Source organism: Misgurnus anguillicaudatus, chromosome 18, assembly GCF_027580225.2.
Source record: "Misgurnus anguillicaudatus chromosome 18, ASM2758022v2, whole genome shotgun sequence".
In the NCBI taxonomy this organism is placed as follows: domain Eukaryota; kingdom Metazoa; phylum Chordata; class Actinopteri; order Cypriniformes; family Cobitidae; genus Misgurnus; species Misgurnus anguillicaudatus.
The window spans coordinates 15,991,885-16,016,717 of NC_073354.2; the positions used below are offsets into that span (position 1 = coordinate 15,991,885).

A 24,833-nucleotide genomic window follows, 5' to 3' on the forward strand; every position below is an offset into this window, starting at 1 on the left:
AAGCTCCAAAGATCCAGGTCATTCTTCCCTGCATGCAGTTGTAGATATGGATAATATATCTTTCCCTCCCGTCTTGACTCATTCTCCCACCCCTCTTGAAGTTTGCCTGGCTGAGCTGAGTGGGCTGTGGACAGAGCCCCTATTGTTCCCAGCCCACTCCTGCCTAATATGGACTTCGCAGGGAAACCAATGATTTCCTGACACTGACGATGCGTGGCCGCGCAGGGGCGAGTGCAAAACGCTGTTTAGAGTACCGAGGGATTAAACCGTGGCCGCAGAAACAGAAAAATGTAAAACAACGGGATGCAAGTTGTAGGAGTTATCGCAAGTTTCCATAAAAGCGCTGTCGATGGCGTCAGGTTGTTTTGGGAGCGAGAGCTAACGCGTGGGTCACCTACTTGACGGATTTGGCTGCGCACGGTTCGACACAGTACATAAATCGCGTTTTACGTACGATTACGGGCAAAACTATCGAGATTTTTGTCGACCAGGAGGTTTGGTACCCGTGGTGAATATAGTTTCAGGACTTATCATGCCTACTCTCGGCACAAAAAGTAGGCGGAATGCGGTGGAGATGGTTGAGGATCGCAGCGATACTGAGGATATTGCGGCCAAGAAGATGTTGAAATGCGTCGTGGTTGGTGACGGGGCGGTGGGGAAAACCTGTTTGCTGATGAGTTACGCAAATGATGCTTTTCCAGAGGAATATGTACCGACTGTATTCGATCATTATGCGGGTAAGACGCTTTTTCGCAGCTCATATCATCAAACTGTGATTTGTTTTTATCAAGTGAATGCCTAATCCCGTGTACCACCCCCACTATAGTGGGTTAAGGGACGGTCCCAAGAATAGCTGTCTGAAAGAGGAGATGTATCTCACTGCCAGAGCGAGGACTGAGGGCCGACAGACCAAAGAGTAGAAAGATTAAAATACTTTCAAAACGATTTAAATGATAAGACATGCAGACTAAGGATGTTTTGCGCATCAGTAAGAGCTTGCGAGTACTGCAACCTGTTGATCACAATAACAAATGCGAGTATTTGAACGCACTGTCTTTATGAGCAGGCATCACACCTGTCTTTTTGTGTAGGCTACTATTGCTTACTTACTGTACGAAAGTATGCTTCTTCTTTTCTAAGTTGATAAATGGCTTTAGATAAAAGGGTCTGCTTAATGAATGCATGTAAACATATTAATACTTGTGTAGCTGCTTTGGTTTCACTGGGGAAAGCCCCCTCTGCCATAACACATGAATGCATTGCAATTTTTGTAAGGGTCAAGTTTTAATGACAAAGTGGAGCTGGTCAGCTTCAACATCCTCACTGAATGACTATACAGCTCTGTGTGAACACAAGGGACACCAAAATAAAGAACCAGCTTAACACAACTATAGTGCAATACTTTGTTCAAGAGTTCCTGTTATGTTGCTTTTTCTAAACTCCACTGTTAATATTAAAAATGCCCAAGCATTATTTGAGGTTCCTCTCAATGCTCCACTGTTGGATGCTTTTAAATATACGTTTAAACGGGGCATATCATGAAACTCTGACTTTTTCTATGTTTAAGTGGTATAATTGGGTCCCCATTGCTTCCTAGAAAATGTGAAAAAGGTCAACCCAGTAAACCATTCTCTACAAGCATGTAAAAAATAGGTAATTGAAATTTGGCTTCCCCTGTGATGTCAGAAGGGGATAATACGGCCCCTTAATCTGCCCTATCCAACCACAACACTGCCATTTACTGCAGAGATCAGCTTATTTGCACAAGGACATATCCAAAACGGCACATTTTTGCTCACACCTGCAAAGTGGCAATTTTAACATGCTACAATAAATTATCTATATGGTATTTTAAGCTAAAACTTTACAAAGCACTCTGGGGACACCAAAGATTTATTTTACATCTTTAAAAAGTCTTGTAAATGTCCCCTTTAATATACTCAAGGAATTATTTTGTATATGTAGTGTTTCAAAACTTTTCCTCCAGTGTGGCATCTGCACCCCATTTTGTTTTTTTAAGTTGGAATAAACAACATTCTGGTTAATATCAAGGTTAATCACATTGTAGTCAAATAAATTATTATTTTAAACTATATTATAAATGTGTACCCTTTTGATTAATTTAGATTTTTGCCTTTTTAATGCTGTTTTAAATCTCACTAAAAGCCTTTTTGTGCATATTTTGTTTTATTAGTGTTAGGAGAAGCTAATTCATTTTCAGTAGAAAAAGAAAAGGGATTAAAGTAGTGGTAGTGGCACCCCTTCGTGCCACCCCACCAAAAAAAAAAAAAAAAAATTTCATGACATAAAACAATTTTAGAATTTGAATTAAACAAAGCATATTAAATGATACATGTAAGGCTGTTGATTAGTAGCATTATTATTCTGAGGTTTAATTACACAATTTATGATGTATTAATTATAAAATGTCTTAAAACTGGGGCCCCTGGCACCATCTCGTGCCCCCCAGTTTGAGAACCACTGGATTAGAGTGTTGTGTGCTGTAATTTTCACACAGTTTATTAAAACCTCTCTCAGACTGTATCTATGAAATATCAAAAAGTTAGTGATACACATCAAAATTGTTTAAACTAGTAAAGAGTGTTTGTACGTTTACCTTAGAAGCTGAATAGAAAGAGTTTGTGAATAAAACAATCAAACTTTGTCAATATTTTTAACAAAAAGCTCATATTTCCTCAAATCAAAATACTTTTTACGGATCCCTTAAACTTTTATTAGCTGAAAGTTTTAAAACTGGAGTTGTCAAAGGATTTTCTAAGAAACCATTTTTTTTCTAATGAGCCATATAATCTCTAAAGGCGTGTTTATTAGGGCTGTGCCAAAAAGAAGAACCATTTTTAAGAGTAGATTTTAATAGTATCCTGTGTTGTAATTTTCTCCAGCTGGCCAGTGACGGCTCAGGACACAACTAACTGAACTCATTCAAGCCAGGTAGTAAGTAAAACCTTAAGAGCTAAACTCTTGGCAGCGGAATGAGATGGAAATATTTTCATGCAGTATGAAATGAAATTTGCGTTTCGTACTTGCACTGCAGAAATGAGACACTTCACCTTTAAGAAGATGAAACGGTGGAGGGCCCATAAATATACTTTTATTTGGTTCCTTTATAGTGCACTGGCAAACAGATGTGATTTCAAATTTAGAAACACTTAAACACTTTTTGGAGTTGGATAGTCATAATTTACCACGCGTAAAGTTAAAATGTACTTAGTGCAGTAAAATCCTTTGAATTGAAGAGTTGTAACTCTATCATAAACTCTTCCTGATGGGTTTGCAATTAGCAATTAGAGTTTAAAAATAAGCATTCATCTGACCTACACTGTTGTCTGTCTAGTGTCTAGACAGAGAGGTTTTCTAGGATCAGCACTATGTACACCATTAGGTACACATGCAAAGTCCCACAGAAGTATGTATAGAGAGTGGGGAGTTAAGGGAGAATAGAGGCAATATTCTTCCAGTACAAACAACAGGGCAGTGAAAACACAGGGCCAGTCAATTGACTGCATTCACATTAGGGGCCCATTACTGTCTTCACTTGGATGGGGCCTTGACACAGCATCATAATAAAGTAGTGATTTGTCATACAGTGGCTTCATAGCGAGACTAAAGAGCACAGAGTTTCCATTGTAAACCACTGAAAGCTATACTGTGCTGCAATTGTTCTTAGAGACTGTCATTTATCCCAGCAGCTATAGAAATTGTGTGAAAATAAACAGTAAAGATACACTCTAAAAAATTTGCTGTAATTTTGCAGTTGGTTGCCAGTAACTTACTGTAGAAGATAAAGTCAAAAAATGTTTCATGTTCATTTAACTTTGAACAAAATGTTGCCAGTAAATAACATAAATGTAAAATCTACAGTAAGTTACTGGCAGCTAGTTGCCAGTAATACCCATTAATACTGTAATTTCTACAGACATTTTTTACAGTGTATGGTTGATAGATTTTTTTTGTGGAAACTTAAAAAAATGCATTAAATACTGACCAGGTCGGCTTGACAAATCCAAGGAGCTTGGGTTTAAGCAATATTGTATCATTGCAATTTGTTTATACACTATAATAGTCAACTAGAAAAGTTTTATTTTCTTGTATTCAGGCTACATTGTATAACATTTCAGGTAGTTACTGACACACATGCAGTATTCATTTTCACCAGAACCATTATGACTGCCAGAGCTATACTGCTGTGCCCGAGGGACTGAGATTTCCGTTCATAAATCCCATTGGATCATGAATTCCCTTGTCCAAAACAAACTGATGACATTCCCACTCCATGACATGGTGCCTGCTAATGCGTTGTGAGATGAATCATTGTCTGGTGACGCTCCCACTAGACCCCTAACAAAATCTACCAATGTTACTGCCTTGTGGATATGCTTTACAGAGCAATAGGGAACATACACACTTGTATAAATGGCCAAAGCAGATGGAAAGCTATGGGCCACTGCTGTAATCAGGAAGAAGCTATTTACTTTTCGATGATAACATTCAGCTGCTTAATGTGGAGCAAAACTCGCTTTTTATAGGATTTGGCCAAGAGATATGGCCAACACTGACCGGATAGAAATGCGTACATTTCTAAATGACTGATATATCATTTCCTTCTGTTGTTGTCTTTCCAATGGGTTTAATCTATCATAACGTTTGGAAGAAATAACTCGGTACACTCAAAAAAGCTGGGTTATTTTCAACCACCGGAATTGTCCAATTGACTTTTTTTCGAAGGCGCACGATGCGAAATTTGTCACAACATGTATGTAGCCTGTCAGGTGTGTGGTTTGTGATTTTAAAATATGTGTTCGACGTGTCAAGGGAACCTATGTGCATCATGTGTTTTGTCAAAATAAGTGCATGCTGCAGACGCGTCTAATGGTTTATGATAAAAGAGATGCTCTGGTTTGCCAGATACTCGTGTAATCTCATGCGTAAACAGAGTTGACTGTTAAGGGATTGTCTTGCATGTATTTTGTGAACGTGAGGGTCTCTTTTTTCATAAACGGTTTTGACGCGTGGGCAGCAGGCACGCATTTTGACAAAACACGTGATGCACATGGTTTACATGACGCAACAAACACATATTTTGAAAACGCAAGCAACACACATGACACTCCGAACACATATTTTGAATTTGCGGCCCTTGGATGAGCAGTCGCCAGCCGCCACTGCATTTTTGCATACTTTGTACGCATAGGTCGCGCATGCATGTACAGGAGAATGTAGCATGTATTGTAGGAGATGCATTGTATTTTGTCGCAAAGCGCGTGCGTCAAACGTCTGTGTACATGTACACTGTAAAAAATGTGCAGCACGAAGTTAAAACAACTTGGTTTTGCAAGTCAATTCAACCTACTATTTAAAGTTTTGGCTTAAAAAAGTTGACATAACTTATAAATTCAAGTTGAAATTGTTGAACTTATATTTTTTTGTTACTTTAACTTAAAAAATTATGTTGATTTGACAAAAATGTTCAGATTTTTAATTAATTGTTGCCTGACGTTAGGGTTAGAGTTAGGATGTCATTTTATGTAACAGAAAGTCGTTCTAACCCCAAACCCAAGCGACAATGGTAAGAAAATAGGAAAAACAAATGAGTAACCAATGCGTGAAACTGACACGGAAAAGAAAGTCCGTGGTACGGATACGGAAAAATGCGGAAATACGTGACAATGACACGGATAAATGAGGAAAATATTTTGTGACTAACACGGAAATTCATGAGATCAGACTGAAAAAACAGACTACACTACGGGATTTACCCCTTTTTAACTAACACTGGGTTGAAAATGGTTAACTTGTTAACAAAGCAATTATGAGAATTGACATTTTGTATGCAATACAAAATATTCCATTAAATCAATACAAATAAATAAATATTTATGTTCATCATAAACTTGTTTTGCTGAGTGGAAATGCTGTCACTGTTATGCAGTTCACCCCCAGGCAAAAGCCCAATCTTACTATAAGTGCTGTGTAAGGGCCTTAAACACTCTTTTGGCTTCGGAAAATACCAAATTAATCACATTAATGCCTTTTTTAGTTATACACTGCAAAATGAGCATGCGTTTTTCCTATACTCTGCACTCTGGCCGGAACAATGCTGCAAGAACAGGAATCAAATAAAGATAAAAGCCAGTCGCTTCATCTGCACTGTGACCCACAAGTTTCTATAAGAGACACAAGACAAGCTTTCAAAATCACACTTCGCTCCAGAACCACCAAAGACTAAAAATAAAACAATGTAGACCACACTGGCACTGCAAGCACAAATATAAGTTTGTGGATGTATATAGCTTTTCTTCCCTGATTATAGCTGGTATTGAGTAAGAAATTATGGAGAAACAAGTTTAAGGCCAACATGATGTATTGCAAGCTTTTATATCTGGGACATTGCACATCTTTTCTCAGGGTTTCATTAAACAAATATTTTATACCATAAAGTACAGTCAACACACAAAAATGGGTCAAAAAGGGATGAGCCCAGCCGTCAGGTTAAATCTACCCATCGAAATGTTTATATTTGAAACAACCCAGCATAGGTTAAATTACAACCCAACATGCTGGGTATGTCCTTTTTGACTCAACGCTGGGTTGAAAATAGCCCAGCATTATTTAGAGTGTATGCTTGAAGCAACTTGTAGGTTTTCAGAGACACTCCCTTAGTTGCATGGTGTTTGTTGATCTGTGTTAACCTTATTCCCCTGCCGTGCTGAGTAATCTTGCCTAGTGTTTATTTTATTGCAAATGATTGTACAGATGTGATAGAGCACAGTCAACACATTTATTCCTAAATTGAAATGTTATGGGTTTTTGCTTATTGGATAAAGTCTGTTCAAAGAATAGGTGCCATTTACCGGTGAGTACAGTAATAGAAAAACTTAATGTAATGGTGCCGGAATGGGAAACGTCTGAATTGAAATTGCAGTCTGTTGCTATTACCGTGTGAATATCTCTCCAATTGGCTGTACTGTTTACATCTCGTGGACAGATTTTAGTATCGTGACTGTTGTGGTCTTCTCAAATGTCACAGGCCATCTGTGAAACCCTTGCGTGAAGAATACTGCAAAGAGGCCTGTAGGGGCACATTTCACAACAGCGGACCAAGCTTAAGGTGAGACTGTAAACATTCGGTTCCCTCAGGCCACAGAATAGAGAGGCAGCTGACCAGAAACAACAGCTGAGGGTCTAACAGTGTCACCAAACCTTCTCCACCCACGTGCCCGTTCTCTCTCCCTCTGGCAGATGTCATCTGTTTCTCAATCTTTCACTTCACAACGGCTCAGTCTCATTTTAAGAGTTCACCTCACTTAACAGGCAACATCAGAAAATAAGTAAGGCAGGCTTTCACACTAAGATTAAACGCTCTGTGTAGATTCCTTATTTAGCCAGGCCCCTGGAGGTGCTGTGTATTGTGCTTGGAAATGGACCTGCTAGGAACAGCTGATACACAGCGACAGACTCACCAACACAATTTCTGGTTCATCCATATGCTCTACAGGGAAACAACTTCTCAGAACATCTAATCATAACATAGCTTGGCCGTCTTCCCTTCTTCCAGAAACCGTGACCCTAGAGGTGCTTGCAGATCACAAACCGAACCCCACATCAATGATCCCGCTCCTTCAAAAGGCTAAGCCCTAAACATCAACTGCTTCATATTTGTCTCTTGTCCCCACAGTGTTGAGCACATGATGAGATTAGTGATCGCTCAAAATGATATGCCTGAATTGTTCAGTTGAATTTTAAAAGTACCCTGCAGCCTCTAATGCTACATAGTCCCTATCTAATTGTACTCATAACTTATGAACCAAGTGCTTTGCCCTGACAATTGAAACGATAAAGCGATGCATAAAGACTGCTATAGGGGTTTGCGGTGTCTTTTGGGGTTCCTTTTGTTCTTTTTGACTCCCCTGGCTGACCTGAACTGTTAAAATTATGTATTTAATATTTCAAGCTGTCGTTTAGAGAATGTGTTTCTTCTTCAGGGAACGATAAAAGGGACTTTTTCCTCCATTAAAAGATTTCATGAACACTCATCTTATTTTGTTTCACTACAAGACAAATAAATGGTGACACTGATCAAGTCCCTTAGGTAAGAGAAGAGTCGTTTTCCATCAACAGAAATAGTGTTTTTGTGACACTACTGTCTAGTATCGACTACTTATCTTTGACATTATGTAAGTATCTGTGCCAAATGGGGTTATTTCTTTACATTAGATTAAATCATTTTAAAGGTCACTGGTTTTTCTGGCTCAAAATTTACATTACCATATTTTAATTGTCAAATTATAGGAGTGCTGATTTTTTCTAGATTTTTTATTGCATTGTCTTACTGTGGGTTCACACCAGACCGAGTTCAAAGATTTGCGTGAATAGATTACATACAAAGTCAAAAATAATCAACTCGAGCAAAAAATTTGCATGACACGAAGTTAAATCCTGAGCGTAATCTAGAGCGAGTAACATGATGCCCCGTGTTTGGTGTGTACGTAACATAACTGTGGGTTCACACCGGACGTGAGTTCAACAATTTGCGTGAGTTGATTACATACAAAGTCAATCCAAAGACGCAATCAGACGCGTCCTCGCGTGGGGCAATGCGAATGGCGCGATATGGGCATAACACGAAGTTAAATCCTGCGAGTAATCTAGAGCGAGTAACGCGATGCCCCTGGTGTTGGAGTTTGACGCTTCTCATCTCCTTCCAGCAGTGAAGCCATATATGGCTAAATCTATAGATTTGGTTTACAGGAGGGGCATTGGGTACTTCAGGTCCGTCATTACTGGGTTTGTTATAAGAACTGAATGAAGCTGGTGGGTTAACATCTATTGAATAAAATCCCAGGATTTACCTGAGGCAAGGAATGTGCACATCAGTATTCCAGGCAATCATGGAGCCCAGGGTGTTAGCTGGGTGTTTTTAGTTGAAAAAGCTGAACAATCTAATTTTAGTTTTACAGTCATGGGTCTGTTTTGATCCAACCTTGAATCTGTTCTATACAATATGTTCTTTTAACTTGCAAATATTTTAATCATCACAGTAGGGGACAGCGTGACACAACCTAACACTTTTTGGCTTTGGCACTATTATTCAAAAAATATTTATGTTAGATTAATAATTTTTTACACAATCAACACACACATCTTTACTGGGTTAATCTTTTTGTAGGTTGATAGAAGCACTGTGGACCCAATTATAGCACTTAAACATGGAAAAAGTCAGATTTTCACGATATGTCCCCTTTAAAAATAAACTTCTACTTCTGCTCTCTTTTGGCGATCATTCTTATGCAAGGTTCACACCAGACGCGGTAAAGGTGGCAAGCGTGAGTGATTTACGTTAAGTTAATGCAAAGACGCGATTAGGCATCCTGCGGCACGGTAGACGCAGATGGCGCGTTCCGCGTGAATTCCGAGGGAAACACACGAGTTGAAAAATCTGAACTTCGGCAGATTTCCGCGCCGCGTTAACCAATCAGGACCTTGCTGTAGTAGGAAGACATGATTACAGGAAGCAATTTTTTGGACGACCTAGTTAAGGTGGTAGGGTATCCCAGCTTATGTGGGCCACCCGAACTGAAAAGTGCTGTGGGAAACTCTGCAATGAAATTCATTTAGTCCAGATGCTATTCTGTTATCCTCTGCAGAGCTTCCTTTATTGGGTGTCGTTTGATGATAAAATACCGGCTTGTTCTGTTTTTTTTCTGAGTTTTGTCAACACGGCCATTCTCTCTCTCTCATCACCCACCACGCAAAATGAAACATTATACACGCCCTCTTTCCAAAACTCATCACCCCTTGCTGTTGACAGCTGTGCTGGTCCACATCAACCTCGGTTCCCACCCAACTAAACAGCAGGTCCAGAAAGCAAAGGACATGATAGAGCTGTGATATACAACACTGAACTGTGCATATACTTTTCAACATTATAGTATATGCGCTTTGGTCTTCTGCTATGCATTATTATTTAATGCAACAAACTGTCTTTTCTGTTTCCCTAGTAAATGTTATGGTATCTGGGAGACAGCACTTGCTTGGATTGTACGATACTGCTGGACAGGTAAGTTGTTTTTTTCAGAGCCCTGTATAGTACCAATACCCTAATAATGCGACACCATATAGGTAAACATTGTTCAAATAACAATTAAAACCTCAGTATTTGACTGTTTACTTAAACGTGTCTAAATACATTGGTATCAAACACACACATTGGAAATAGAACCATTTCACAGACACAGAGATAGTTGGGAATTGAAGTAAAAATAAACTATAAAGTATACAGAATAAATAACTTCTATAACAACACTATCAAGACAGATCAAATCACTTAAGTGTTAGTGTTAAAGATACAATTTGTATTTATGCGCCGCTAGATGGCGCCAGATCAAACAATAACAATGATGTTGTTTACTGACGCTCTGAAGCAGCGTGGAATTATGGGATTTGAAGTCCTTAACTCAACCGCTGATTATTTATCAATCAGACGAGAACGAGAAATCACGTTGATGGATAAGGTAATCAAGTCTTATAAATGTTGCGTTTGATGACATCATTTATTTCATTATGTAAGTTTATATGTGATGTTCAAAACGAAATTGTTAGTCATATATATATATTACAGTATTAGTCCAAATTCGATGGTAAACACAGCACAGAATTAAGTTTTCAACTTACAATCTACAATGATTTTTCACCTAATGTATTGACAGTACAAATCTTATTTTGAAGTGTCTTAAAATGACCATTTATATTGCTGTACAATACCTGTTGATGTGCATATCGTCCGCGGGAAGACGCGCTGATTAATATCTAACAGTTACACACTAATGTTGTGATCAATATAATAGCATACGTTTTTTGAAGGGTTACGAATCAAAACAACTCACCCATCGCGTAAAACACAAGCAGGATCAGAATCTCTGTCTAGTTAAATGTTGTCGTGAAGCTCTCTCCATCCAGATAATGCAACACCAAATTGATCCTCTCTCGTTTTGTTCCAAACTCTTCTTGGGTCGTTTGGTTGGCCCGTACGCTTACAGGAGCTGACACAACAAGCGGCAGACGGTAAAGAGTTATCCATAAGTTCATAAGCAAGCGCGTAGCCCGACAGGCGCTATCGCATAGTTCCGCATTTGTCCACGACACTGGCTGCGTCCGAAAACTCAAGGCAGTGAGGACTTGTTGCCTCGCTGCCTCATGAGGAAATGACTTCGGACTTGGAGGCCTGAAGATATGCGTTTATTTACACTAAATTTGTGCTCCAGTCGCTTCCTTGGCCGCCATTTTATTTTTTCGAACTCGACCACTGTTGTCATGTGGTTTACATCAGTAAAGGGGTGACAAAGGGTCACATGGATATTAACGTCATTGACAGGAGACTGCACTGCCCCGTAACAATGTTTTGAATGGAAATTTTCTCATGATTTACAAGTAGTTGAAAACATTACAGATATTGATAGTCAGCTGGACAAAATATATAACACTGGCCTAGTAGTTTTTGGACATTTTACTGCAAATATCTTACAAATTGCACCTTTAAGAGCAGTGATCTTGAGTTTAATAGCGCAATTTATAACCAGTTTTGAATAATGTTGTAAATTAAGCTGCAAGCTGCTAAATTAAAACAAAGGTTGTGACTGCTAGCTCACTATAATGATTTTGGCTTTGGTCTCATGGCAGCGAAGCAAGACTATTGAGCTATAGCCTGAAGAGATGAATCTGAAAATTAAAAATCAGTGAAACTACGCCTAGATTTACTTTAAATGCATCTTAAGGCGTCTTCTGCTCTTTTACTATACTACTTAAAGGATCCTAATTGTTAGAGATATTTTAAATCTGGGAATAATGTATATTGCAGCAAATTATTATGTCAAAAACATTTATAGGGATTTTTTATAATGTGTCTTTACTAACCACTTACATATTCACTATTGCTTAACTGAAAATAGGGGTTATGGTCATTTTGTCTGTTTCGCATCGGAATTTTTAAGCCTGGTACAGACCAAGACAATGGTCGGCATTCTGGCAGTCATCCAAGGGTCTTCAAGTATGGAAAGTTATCTCATCTTACGCAGGTGTAGAATGGACGTGCTACTTGGCTTTTATCAGCTTTGAACCCAGACGTAGCTTGGTTTGTCCCTATACCTTTATTGTTCTGTTTACAGACAGCCTAATCTAAATATTTTAAAAGGTGACTAATTCATACGAAACCAAAAATGAAGCCCCATCCCTAAACACAAAGTCACGAGGTAAAAGTAGTTAGAAGAAAACTTTGGTTGTATGATTTTATAATTATTAGCCACCTTGTAAATAGTATTGAGTCGCTGTGTGATTGTGTTGGTACGGCCATAGTTGGGCATCTTTTGCCATTGCTTCACATCACTCAGCATTTTGCATTTTTCTTTATTTTTGAGATTGGCAGGACAACAATAGTCTCTTGGAAGCAACTTGACACAAATTGCTGATGAATCAGACAGCAATGTACATCTTAAAATAATGGCATAATTACTAAAAAATATAAAAGGCCTATTTTACATGTTTGTGTACATGTATTGAATTTTAATCTCTTTGAAATGTTCTGTAGTTGTACGGTTGTCACACAATTATTGTTTCCATGATGGTCACTGTAGTTTTTGTATTAGTGTTATATGCTAGGTGGTGAGATTGTTCTTATAAAAAAACCTTTATCAAATTTGACAACAGATATTAATAACTCAAGGTGATGGCATACACTCAATAGAATACATTTTCTAACAGTGCATACATTTGAATAAATAGGGACATAATAAATAAAACAATATTTAGTGTATGTCAAAACATGCATATGTACATAAGGGGAATAGTATTATGTGCACATTTTATAATGGGTGTTTAAGGTAATGCAGTTCACTAGGTAGAAGACAAGAGCTAAAGGGTACAGAATTGCATATACATAAATAAATATACATATTTACCCACAGTGCACTGGGGTTGGACTTAGGGGTCAGTTCTTGAATTCTGCTGATGCAAATCTGCGTTAATTGGCAGTGCTGGTTAAACAAACAGTCTTAGTTTCAACAACCACTATTGCCTAAAGTAATAATAAACCAAGCAAAACTGTGAACATTGATATAATTACATAAATGCGTCTTAAAGCCCCCCGTAGTCGATAATTTTATCATCTTTATCATCATAATAGTAAAGTTTTTCATGTGACAGTAATTTTTCATGATTTAAACAGCTTAAATGTATCTGTACAAAGTGGCAGCTCGTGACTGCTCATCCGAGGGGTGCAAATTCAAAATAAGTGTTCGAGTGTCGTGTGTTCGAGTGTCAAAATGTGTGTTTGTTGCGTCATGTGTGTGTGCATCACGTGTTTCGTCAGGATGGGTGCCTGCTGCACACGCGTCAAGGCCGTTTATGATAAAAGAGACGCTCACGTTCACAAAATACACGCAAGACGCTCCCTTAACAGTAAACTCTGATAACGCATGAGATTACGGCTCTTTAATTATAAACCCTTTAGATGCGTCTGCAGCAGGCACTTATTTTGACAAGACACGTGATGCACATAGGATCACTCAATGCGCAGAACAAATATTTTGAAAAAAGGAACCACACACATGACGGGATATATACATGTTGTGACGAACTTCGCATCAAGCAAATTCAAAAAAAGTCACCGGCCGCCACTGACTCTACACCCTTTCCTCATTTAGTATATGCAGATCTCAAAATACTTTCGCTTAATCCCCTATTCAAAAATACTTGTTTGTTAGCAAAATAAAGCGTCTGATAAAAATGCTCCTTTACAAGAAAACATGTCAGACACACTTAGAGGGTTTTGCTATAATTGAACAGACTGCTCTGCACATTGTCGTGTAATTTACCACATCTGCCACAGTAAGCAGTTCACTAATGCAAAGGAGCATCTTTGTGAGGTCTGCCCCTTCTCTTCTATTGATCACTGACTGACTGTCAGATCAATGGCACTCCAAAATAACTGACTTTTACAGGATGCTGCAAAGCTGTCATTCAGTGCTAAAACATTAAAGGCCTAATGTAAAAATATACATCTTCAGGTTTTTTTACAGAATAGAGTCATCAATATTAATGACATTCTTCTTGTTTAGTTTTATTAAAATATTTTAAGTAATACAAGTCATTCTCATTTTTTACTTTCTGCTTAAACTTACCCAAAAGGCCAATGTTAAATATTTGGCTATTAATATTATCTTCCTGCAGGGGCTTTAATATTCTTGTAGCTTAATTGGTAGCAGTGCCTGTCACTCGCAATGCTTAGATCATAAATGTCATTCTGAGAGAACTGATCAAATATATGCCTTAAAGGGATAGTTCACCCAAAAATTTAAATTATGTTATCATTTAGTCACCCTCATGTTGTTTCTGTATTCTGTTGAACACTTTTTTTTTGTGAAGAACACAGTCAGCGTTAGCGTTTCATGGAGGGAGTGTCTGAAATGTGGCTAACAGCCAATCACAGTGGCCGCAATACATGCTTCTCTGTTCTTCGTTCTTGCATTAACGTAATTGGTTGGCTCTGCACTAGGTTATTTGCATAAGGCGATCTGATTGTGTGACGCCAGTGTTGTCGCTTGAAAAGTTAAAAAATGTTCAACTTCTGCTGTGAGCAACACCATTGACGTGACCCAGACGGATCTACAATTTAGTTTGGCAATGCATGACGTCACCCATTCAAAGTAAATGAGAACTGCTAACGCTGACGCACCGTGTGAATGTACTGTAAGTAAATGAGTACAGAATTTTCATTTTTTAATTTGCAGCTGCAAAATGCATTAATGTGAACTTACATGCGTGATTTAGTCAAATCTATTGCTCCATTTAACATTTAAATTGTCAGAGCCGATGGTGTAGTGCAGTGGTTCTCAAACTTTTTCAGCGTGTAGCCCCCCTTGTGTACGGCACATTCCTTTGCGGCCCCCCCAAAGAAAATTTATGACAAAAAACTGTTCTTTTAATTAAACAAAACATATTGAATGATACAAAGTAGTGCTGTTGGTTAGTAGCCTTATTTTTTTTTAGGTCTAATGCATAGAATTCGTAATAAATTAATTTATTTGATAAAATGTCATAAAACTGGGGTCCCCCTGGCACCATCTCGCGGCCCCCAGTTTGAGAACCACTGGTGTAGTGGACAGTGCTCCGACATATGGTGCAGACGCACTTCCGGCGACCCGATATCTCTAATTACTGTCTATCAAATAAAGGCAAAATAGGCAAAAAAAAATCATATTTAAAAAACATTTAAATCCATTGTCTGATAAATATTTTGTTAGTACACGTCTGTCTGAAATTGGTGAAATGTGGCCATATATATTTGTGTAAGGTCTACTAAACTGTGACTGTTGTCCCTGGCAACCCATTTCCTGCATTCTGTTAGTTTCATGTCCCTTGTACGGCTTCACAGCCTTTTCTTTTCACAAAATGAAAATTTCATACCCCATTATTTATTTAGAGTGTTTCGGTGTTATAAGCAAGATAATTTCATTTTTGCAAAACAAACTGCTTTGTGTTGGGTTCCTGATCACCCTAAATGTATTTATTTATGACTGACTGTACATTATTACTTACTTAATCCAGTATGTTTTTTAATTGTCTGAATATTGAATTCAATGGGAAGCTGCAGAGCTGCCCTTTATTCTCTAATTGTTATTTGTTTACAGGAGGATTACAACCAGCTGCGGCCCCTTTCCTACCCCAACACTGATGTCTTTCTCATCTGCTTCTCCGTCGTGAATCCGGCTTCCTATCACAACGTGCAGGAGGAATGGGTACCTGAGCTGAAATCCTGCATGCCTCACGTACCCTACATCCTCATCGGAACACAGGTGCAGGACATATAACTCCCATAAAAACTTCTAGTTCATACAGTACTGAGTTTTCTGTGAACAAAACAATAAAAATAAATGAGATTAAATTAGTTGCTGAGAAAAAACTTGAAAAGGTCATATGCAAAAATGGCAGTAGATATTAACTGGAATAACAAAATGGAACTTCTGCAAATAAAATATCCAACAATGCTCTTTTGTTGTTGAACTTTGTTTCTGTCTCATTCAGATTGACTTGCGTGATGACCCAAAGACACTGGCCCGACTGCTTCAGATGAAGGAGAAGCCACTAAGCTATGAGCAGGGCCTTAAGCTGGCCAAAGAGGTGATGTAATGTTGATACATTTAAGGGGTTAGTTTTTAATCTTTTTTTTTTAGATCTGTCCTTGTACCTCTAAAAAGATTGAAATTGGGGGTTTAGCTTGAATTTTTAGGTCACTTAAAGGGACATTCCACTTTTTTTAAATATACTCATTTTCCAGCTCTTCTGGAGTTGGACATTTGATTCTTGCCGTTTTGGAGTCCATTCGGCTGATCTCCGGGTCTGGCGCTAGCACTTTTAGCATAGCTTAGCATAATCCATTGAATCTGATTAGACCATTAGCATTGCGCTAAAAATAACCAAAGAGTTTCAATATTTTTCCTATTTAAAGGGACACAAGGCAGCATTTTTATGTTAATAAATCATCTTCGTAAGTCGGTATATGGTTAAATGACTCATTACATGACGAATGAAGACCCTCTCGCCCGCCCCCACCGTCTGTAGGAAGAATACCCCACTTGCAAGTTCGCTGTATCCGACCCGGTGTCATTCAGTCTCGTAAGGTCTCAGATATAGAAAGCATTTACTCCCAGACACTAGGGGGAGCTAGTAGAGAAATAATACTCAGACTTGCCTGGTGTGCCTTTAAAACTTGACTCTTCTGTAGTTACATCGTATACTAAAACCGACTGAAAATTAAAAGTTGCGATTTTCTAGGCAGATATAAATAGGAACTATACTCTCCAACTGGCGTAATAATCAGTGTCTTTGCTGCTGTAACATGGCTGCGGCGGGCGTGGTGATTATTGCGCACTGCCCGAAAATAGTCCACTTGGTTACTTTCAATAGCAGGGGACTATTTTCAGGCACTGCGTAATATCACTACGCCTCCTGCAGCCATGTTACAGCAGCAAAGTCCTTGATTATTACGCCAGAATGAGAGTATAGTTCCTATTTATATCTGCCTAGAAATTCGCAACTTTAAATTTTCCGTCGGTCTTAGTACACGATGTAACTACAGAAGAGTCAAGTTTTAAATAGGAAAAATATCGAAACTCTTTTCATTTTTTATCGCGATGCTAATGGTCTATTTAGATTCAATGGATTATGCTAAGCTATGCTAAAAGTGGTAGCGCCAGACCCAGAGATCAGCTGAATGGATTCCAAAACGGTAAGAATCAAATGTTTCACTCAAAATTAGGGTGGGTTTTTTTTGGAGTGGAATGTCCCTTTAAGCCCACTTTGCTCAGTGCTTTATAACTCTTTCCCCGCCATTGATGAGTTATCTTGTCAATGAAGAGAAAACATTTACATAAAAAAAACTTGTTTCTTACCAAGCACTTGAAAAAACTGAAGCCAAAACATTATTTACTAATTTTAAACTTTATGTATGTTTTGGTAATTGTTCTGAATCTGATCTCTAACAAAACTCCTTCACAAAAATGCAATTATTTCAGCTTTTTGCTAAAACAAAAATATTTTTAAAGAAAAATACCCATATTTAAGAGTTTATAAGCAGAGAAAAAAATATAGAAAGGATGAAAGTTTTTTTACTGTTTTGTTTGTTTGTTTATTGTTTGTTTAAAAGCAGAGGGTATGTACTTTCATTTAATGTACTTGTATGTTTATGTATTTTTAAAAGAACATTTTTATTTTCTGAAAGGCCTTTTGTGAAACTTTTGTGAAAATCCAAAAAAATGCTGTCGGGCAACTTTTCAAAAAAAGGGCTGGTGTGAAATGAGTTAAGTGTATCCACAAGTTTCCAGCGTCAAAAGGGGGTTCGTCTTCTAGTTCTAAGTAAACAAGTGGGACGCATAGTGGGACGTGACACTTATTAATTCATTAGTTGACAGTCTAAAGATATAGCAATCCAAACTTGCTAACGTCTAACGATGTGGGAACACAACCTCAACGAAATAAAAAAGGGTGAAATAACAGTACCCTCTCCAGTAGATGGTTGGGTACGGGTTATTCTGTGTTGGCTTCTTATGCACGAAGTGAAACGAGCACACAAGCTAGTGTTTGGGGGTGTTTTCAAGTTTAAATTCTAAAGCCATATTCTTTTTGATTCGTCGATCGTCTTTTGGGAGGTGATGGAAACTCTGCAGTCATTTGCAGGAACACTCCGATTTAGTTTTAGGCTTATGTTCAAACTATAAGCCTAAACTATAGTTTCAAACACTTTATTTATCCCCAAGGGGCAATTCACAAAGCTTAGATATTAGATAACTATAGACCCCTTCAAGGTTTGTAAACATTGAATGTCTATCGGGTGCGCACGCAGCATGGGGTCAAACTGTTCATACCATCCAGGCTTTATAATTTAATCTAACAGGGCTGAAAAATGATGTCTTACCTCAAATGAAGTGAGCACTACAAACACAAGCCTCTTTGATATTTGCAGTGTTCCAGTCTGCACGTTAATTGCTTGCAGCCAGAGATTGTTTTTGAGATTCTGCATGAATCGCGAAAACTTAACGGAAGACCTAGTGCGATTTTCAAAGCCCACGACGCAAGTAGGCATTTTTGACGATACCGAATAATACGCAACTCAATCTGCTGTAATGAGTTTTCTGACCCCGACATGCGCAGTGGGAACCACCTGTGACGTGAACCGTGAAGGGGTCTATATATTACATTTATTATTTATTCTACTTCCACAGATTGGAGCCCAGTGCTATCTTGAGTGCTCAGCATTGACTCAGAAAGGACTAAAGACAGTTTTTGATGAGGCCATTTTGACTATCTTCAGCCCCAAGAAACAGAAAAGGGGCTGCAGAGCCTGTTGGAGTTGCTGTGCTATCGTGTGAGGACAGACATCTCCAACTGTGAACGCCCACGCCTCCTATAAAGCTTTGTCTACACCACAGACCCAAGCCTCCAAAACCGCCTCCAGTCTGATGCACATCCTTCCTATCTCCATCGGCTTGTTGTCTCTCAAGACAATGAGAGGTCTTGCCCTCAGTATGTGTGTCTAACAGAGAGCTTCTCTCACAGTTGTTGAAGTTACTGACAATAGAAGTGCCTTAATCCGCATCCAGCGTGCACACCCTTCTCAAACCAAAGATTTCTCACTTACTGCTAGTCACTGACGTGCAGCGACGTCTTCAATCTCCAATCAAAAAAGAAAGTGGCAGATACTTCTCCGGGCCATTGGATTTTTTTAACAGACTACATTATATGGTTTCGCAAGGCTTATAAAAAATGAAAATCCATTCCTTCGTAAAGACGGCTTCTCTCAGTCACCTCAAATCAATACTGCGCTCTTTCTGCAGTCGATGCTTCAGCAGTTTGAGCTAGTTAATAAGGGAAATTCTCTGGAGGCTTGCCAACTCATCAATAAAGAGAGAGATGTTACAGAGACCAGATAGAAAGAGAGAGAGAAAGAAGTGTCTTTACCATGATTTATTAGTCTTGCGGGTCAAAATTAGCATACCCCATGTTAACACTTCCAATAAACAGCTACATAACTACACATCTAGAAACAACAATCAAATACTCTACACTAAAGCCCTATTCGCACGGGATTAGTATTAGTGATTTGTAATAATTGCGGAGCTTGTCTGTGATCTTAATCCTGGCCATGTCTGTAATTTGTAAAGTAATTCCCCCGCAAATGAATTAACATATTTCGCAGAACAAAGAGGTCCTGTGAAAATATTACTCCCTTGCAAATCGGCATCTCTGTAATTTGGCCAGGATTTGGCAGGGCTGTGTATATATCATTTTTCAAGGCTTTTGTTACCTGTGCGCCCTTTTTTCCATTTTCCCTGTTTCTGTACCTTTCGTGCTGCAACATATACAGAGACACATTCCTCCACTTATATGGCTTTCCTTGTGAAACTTGAGGGATTTGTTATATATTTCTGATTTTAAATGCTAATCAGTCTCTCCTCTTCCACGTTTGATGATTAATATTTAGAATGTGCAGAACAGAGGATTATCACGCTTCTGGGTTTCGTGGGCAGGACTTGTCAACTTTGTGCATGTCCACTTCCAGCGCATTTAAGTTACTTTTACTTTGTTACATTTTTCAACAAATTATCTGTACTTTTACTTTACTACATTTCTACAACACCATCATTCCTTTACGTACCTTTCGCAACAACTTTTCTGTTTAATCTGGACCCGCAGAACTTGCATTACGATCCACCGGAAGTGGACGTGCACAAAGATCGCTGAAAGCGGAAGTACTACGTATCAGCTTGATAATCCCTTACTGTCATTATTTGAGATTTCCGAGTTAAGGCGGAACTGTCAGCCATGATATCGCAGAACCGTTTCTTAAATAGAATCCACTGACATTTGACAATCAAGGTAAAGGTACCTTTTACCATGTGTAGCTGCATGTATAGGACAAGGTGTTACACAAAGCCTCAACATTATAACCAATAAGTCGGTAAAAGTAAGTAAAATCACAGGCTTTGCTTATCCCGTGCGACACGAAACTCGTAGGGGGGTAATTTCTAATGTTGCGTTTACACCAGCCGCAGTGGAGGCGGCAAAAACACGCTATTTGTGCGTAGTTGGACGCTTAAACATTTGAGTTTACTTGCTCCATTCGTGCATGAAATTCTAGTCATTCGAGACATTCACGCGGAAATCCGCGTCATGGGAGAGGCTTCCGCGACTCTGCTGAGACTCCGAATGCTTCCTGTAATCACGTCACTACTACAGCCAGGTCCTGATTGGTTTACGCGGCGCGGAAATCCGCAGAAGTTCCGATTTTTCAACTCGCACGTTTCCCAATTGTGTTCCGCGCAATTCATGCTGCAGGAGGATGCCTAATCGCGTCTTTGAATTGACTTAACATGTAAATCACCCGCGCTTGCCGCCTCTACCGCGGCTGGTGTAAACGCAGCATAAATCACACGAGGTCCCCATATAGTACTAATCCTGTGCGAATAGTACTTAATACTGAAAAAAAATAAGTGACAAATATGTGCGTACTGTGCCACATGAATTATTTGGGTTTCTTTGGGTTTTCAATAATGCAAGGCCCTGAAGGAAATCACTTGACACACAATTTTCTGTCCGCGTATTTGAAGTGTTGCCATCTTGAAGAGCTGATTATGGATTATAAACTATGATTTGCTACTTGCTAGTAGGTTTCAAGGAAAGACATCATCTCATTTTATTGAGCATTTGATTGAAGATAAATCTGTGTAGTGCAACCTGTCATCAATGTCTTAAGCCCAATTTATACTTCTGCGCCAAGTGTCTATGTATAAACGCTTACTCTATGCTATAGGCTGAAATACATCCACAAAAATAAAAAAATACATCGATTCTATGCGGATCTGTGCAAGCACTGTGATTGGTTGATTGGATTTTTCGGGAGGTGCGTGTCAGGCATGCGTATATGTGTAGCAGTGGCTGGCTGTGACTTTTCTTTTGGGAGGCACGAATGCAAAACTCGTCAAAACATGTATGTTGCTCGTTGTGTGTGTGGCTTGTCATGTCAAAATATGTGTTCGCTGCATCATTTGAACCTGTGCATCACGCATTATGTAAAAAAGTGCCTGCTGCAGACACGTCGAAGGGGTTTATGATATAAGAGATGCTTGTGTTTGCTAGATACTCGCTTAATCTCACATGTAATTAGTTTTGTGTTACAGGTACACTCTACTTTTTTTGAAAATATGCTAATTTTTCAGCTCCCCTAGAGTTAAACATTTGATTTTTACCATTGTGGAAACCATTCAGCTGATCTCCGGGTCTGGCGCTACCACTTTTAGCATAGCTTAGCATAATCCACTGAATCAGATTAGACCATTAGCATCGTGCTAAAAAATAACCAAAGAGTTTTGATATTTTTTCATATTTAAAACTTGACTCTTCTGTAGTTACATCGTGTACTAAGACAGACGGAAAATTAAAAGTTGCGATTTTCTAAGCCGATCTGGCTAGAAACTATACTCTCATTCTGGTGTAATAATCAAGGACTTTGCTGCTGTAACATGGCTTTGAGTCAGAAACGGAGATGGCAGGCCAGAGCTTGACATTTTTGCGATCATAAAAACTCCTGCAAGGCCTGAAAGATATTAAGCCTCAGCCAAGTAAGAAAAAGTAACGCAAAGTAACGTAAGCATTACTTTCCATGAAAAGTAAATAAGTAACGCAATTAGTTACTTTTTGGGGGAGTAACTTAATATTGTAATGCATTACTTACTAAAAGTAACTTTCCCCAACACTGCTAGCCACACGCATGACACGCCGAACACATATTTCGCATTCCTGCCTCCTTGAAGAGAAGTCACTACACGCCACTGATGCATAGGCTACTGGCTACGTCATACACTCGATGCAGAAGTATAAATTGGACTATTTTCCCAGGAGATAAAGTAAATTTTAAATGCTAAAGTACAAGGAATACTGTACACTAGCATACAGATGTCAAAGCTGACAAACCCCCATTTTTAGTCACTTATTTGAAAGCCATTAGATCATTATCATTTTGAAGAAATGATTGTGCCATAATTGTAATATTTATCTTCTGAACATTTACATTTTACAGCCTGCATTTTATGGTAATGTCTTCTGAAATGCATCTGCCTACGCACATTTTTAAATAATGCTCTCATTTCCTACTTTTAAGAATAAGCCAGCTCTGCTTACCAAAAAAAAAACACCCATATTGTTCATTATTTCAGCTGAAGTAGTCATGGGTTTACAGAGCACTAGCCCTATACACTGTCTAACTGTTCTGTTTTGCCTCTAGCTAAAGCCACCCCCATGTTATCCCCTTTTAAGAACACGAATGGCTTTGTTCTGCAGGCTTGCTGGCCCGTTGTGATCCTTCACTCTAACAAGTCCTTTACTTTGCAAGTATCTTGTTATGCCCTAACTGTGTGCTCATTTTTTTACATGTTCACTGGTTCCCTACTGTATTTTTATACAACGTGCCAAACGGTATGGACATTATGTGAAGCCTTTACCGTTTTGTTTTAGACATTGTAGAGTGACAGGACAGTTTGTAATAACTGATTGTACTTTCTCAGGTTGTGCTTTGTGCAGCAACAGGTGAAGATCTGAGGAGCTTTTAGGGTAATAACCATCTGCCAAAGAACTTTTGCCAAATATTTTGCTGGTCGCCACATTATCACATTCACCAACGTTCAGTGAGATGTTCTCAGGTGACCTCAACAATGGACACCAGGACTGGTACCTGATTTTCATGTTAGTTCCTTAGTTAGACCTCAGGGACTTCATTTTAGAGCACACTAGGGTGCTAGTGACCTTCCTTTGAGTGAGGAATTAAACCTGCTCTATGGAGAGAACGGATGAGCCTTCGTTCACTTGCCTTGGATGTAGCATAGAGTTTGTTTCTTCACTTAGTTTAAAGTGCACTTAATGACACTGTGCCTTGCATTGTCCTATGCAATTGTTTATATACTGTAATCCCAAATAGAAGATCAGTGTTTGGCCACTGGTCACATGAACTGTAACTTGAACTGAACTGTAAATGTATTTAAGATTTTGAGTATTAGTTTTTCTTTCAATTTCAGTTGGTTTATATGCTGCAGAAATGTGACAGCTTTCTGTGCCAAACCTAAAATTTTGTGTAAATGTATATCCGGGGTGATTAAAGCTTGTGATCAAATTTAAATGAAAGTTTCTTTATTCATTGACAGGGGGTTAATTTTAAAATATAATCTGCATCAATAGGGATGATGTATTTTTGTCTGCCAACCACAGAAGTTGGCGGGGCACTGGTTCCCTCGCTATGGGGCCCATTCATTTTTCCTATGGACTTTTGGATTGTTGCAACAAAATAGTATCTGTGTTTAACAAAAGTTTATGACACACGTTTGTCCAACAAGATAATCTTCGCAGATGAAAAAAACTTTAGTTTGTTCTTGTTAACGCATTTAGACTTAAAATTCTTAAAAGTTGTGGTCATCTGTGAAGAACTTGCTGGACAAGATGTGTAAGTGTCATAAACTTTTGTTAAACACAGATCTTACCCTTGTGACAATCCAAAAGTCTATGGGAACAACGAATTGATTTTAAGCGGGGGAACCGGTATCCCGCTAACTTGGAGTTGGCCTACAAAAATACCTCACCTGAACATGTTAGTCTGTTGTAAGTGATATAGTTCTTAAGGGGGGCTGGTAGTCTAAAGTAAACCAGGTAAGTGTTGTACTTTAGATAGCAACATTACCTAAGGGGCTGTCCACACGGAGACGTGTATCACTGTATACGTATAAATTTTTTATCGTATTGGCGTTTCATCCACACGGATCCGGCGTTTTGAGGGACTGAATCCGCTATTTTTTGAAACCGGGTCCTAAAGTGGATAAATCTGAAATCGACACCCTTGCAATTTCGTGTGTACAGCCAATCCGTATATTTTGTGAAGCGAAAACGTCATCACATCACGTGTCAGAAGCGTCACACTTAACAGCAACAACAATAACGGCGGACTACGTGATTGTGTTCGTGCTACAGAAGCTACTAAGCCTACTAGCTTTATTACAGCAAAATCTATTGCTTCTATGCAATTGTGGTGAGCAACAAGCGATAATGGACAACACCATATGTTGGTTATGCGTATGCTCAAAATCTTCTTCTCCGTGTATAGTGTATATCTGTGGCAGAATTACAGCGCCCCATACTGGTCCGGCATATATACTACACCGCTTTCAGTCGGTTTCAGTGGTTTCGTGTGTGCGCAGATATGTCTTGAGACGATGCCGTGTTTA

At 38.8% G+C, this 24,833-nt stretch overlaps 1 protein-coding gene across 1 annotated transcript; it reads left to right on the forward strand.

Moving 5' to 3' along the window:
* The first annotated feature begins 116 nt into the window (after window positions 1–116).
* rhoj (ras homolog family member J) lies at window positions 117–22,585 on the forward strand. The gene is made up of 5 exons (XM_055185539.2): window positions 117–737; window positions 10,020–10,078; window positions 15,702–15,866; window positions 16,096–16,191; window positions 18,792–22,585. Exons 1-5 carry the CDS (start codon window positions 533–535, stop codon window positions 18,936–18,938), a joined length of 672 nt encoding a protein of 223 aa, XP_055041514.1. The 5' UTR covers window positions 117–532; the 3' UTR covers window positions 18,939–22,585.
* The last annotated feature ends 2,248 nt before the right edge of the window (window positions 22,586–24,833 follow it).

Excerpts from the sequence above, each read along its gene's own strand:
- rhoj (XM_055185539.2), top strand. The coding sequence starts at position 533 with ATGCCTACTCTCGGCACAAAAAGTAGGCGGAATGCGGTGGAGATGGTT. Across the intron at positions 15,867-16,095 it reads ACATCCTCATCGGAACACAG|ATTGACTTGCGTGATGACCC; the intron begins GTGCAGGACATA and ends TGTCTCATTCAG. Across the intron at positions 16,192-18,791 it reads GCCTTAAGCTGGCCAAAGAG|ATTGGAGCCCAGTGCTATCT; the intron begins GTGATGTAATGT and ends CTACTTCCACAG.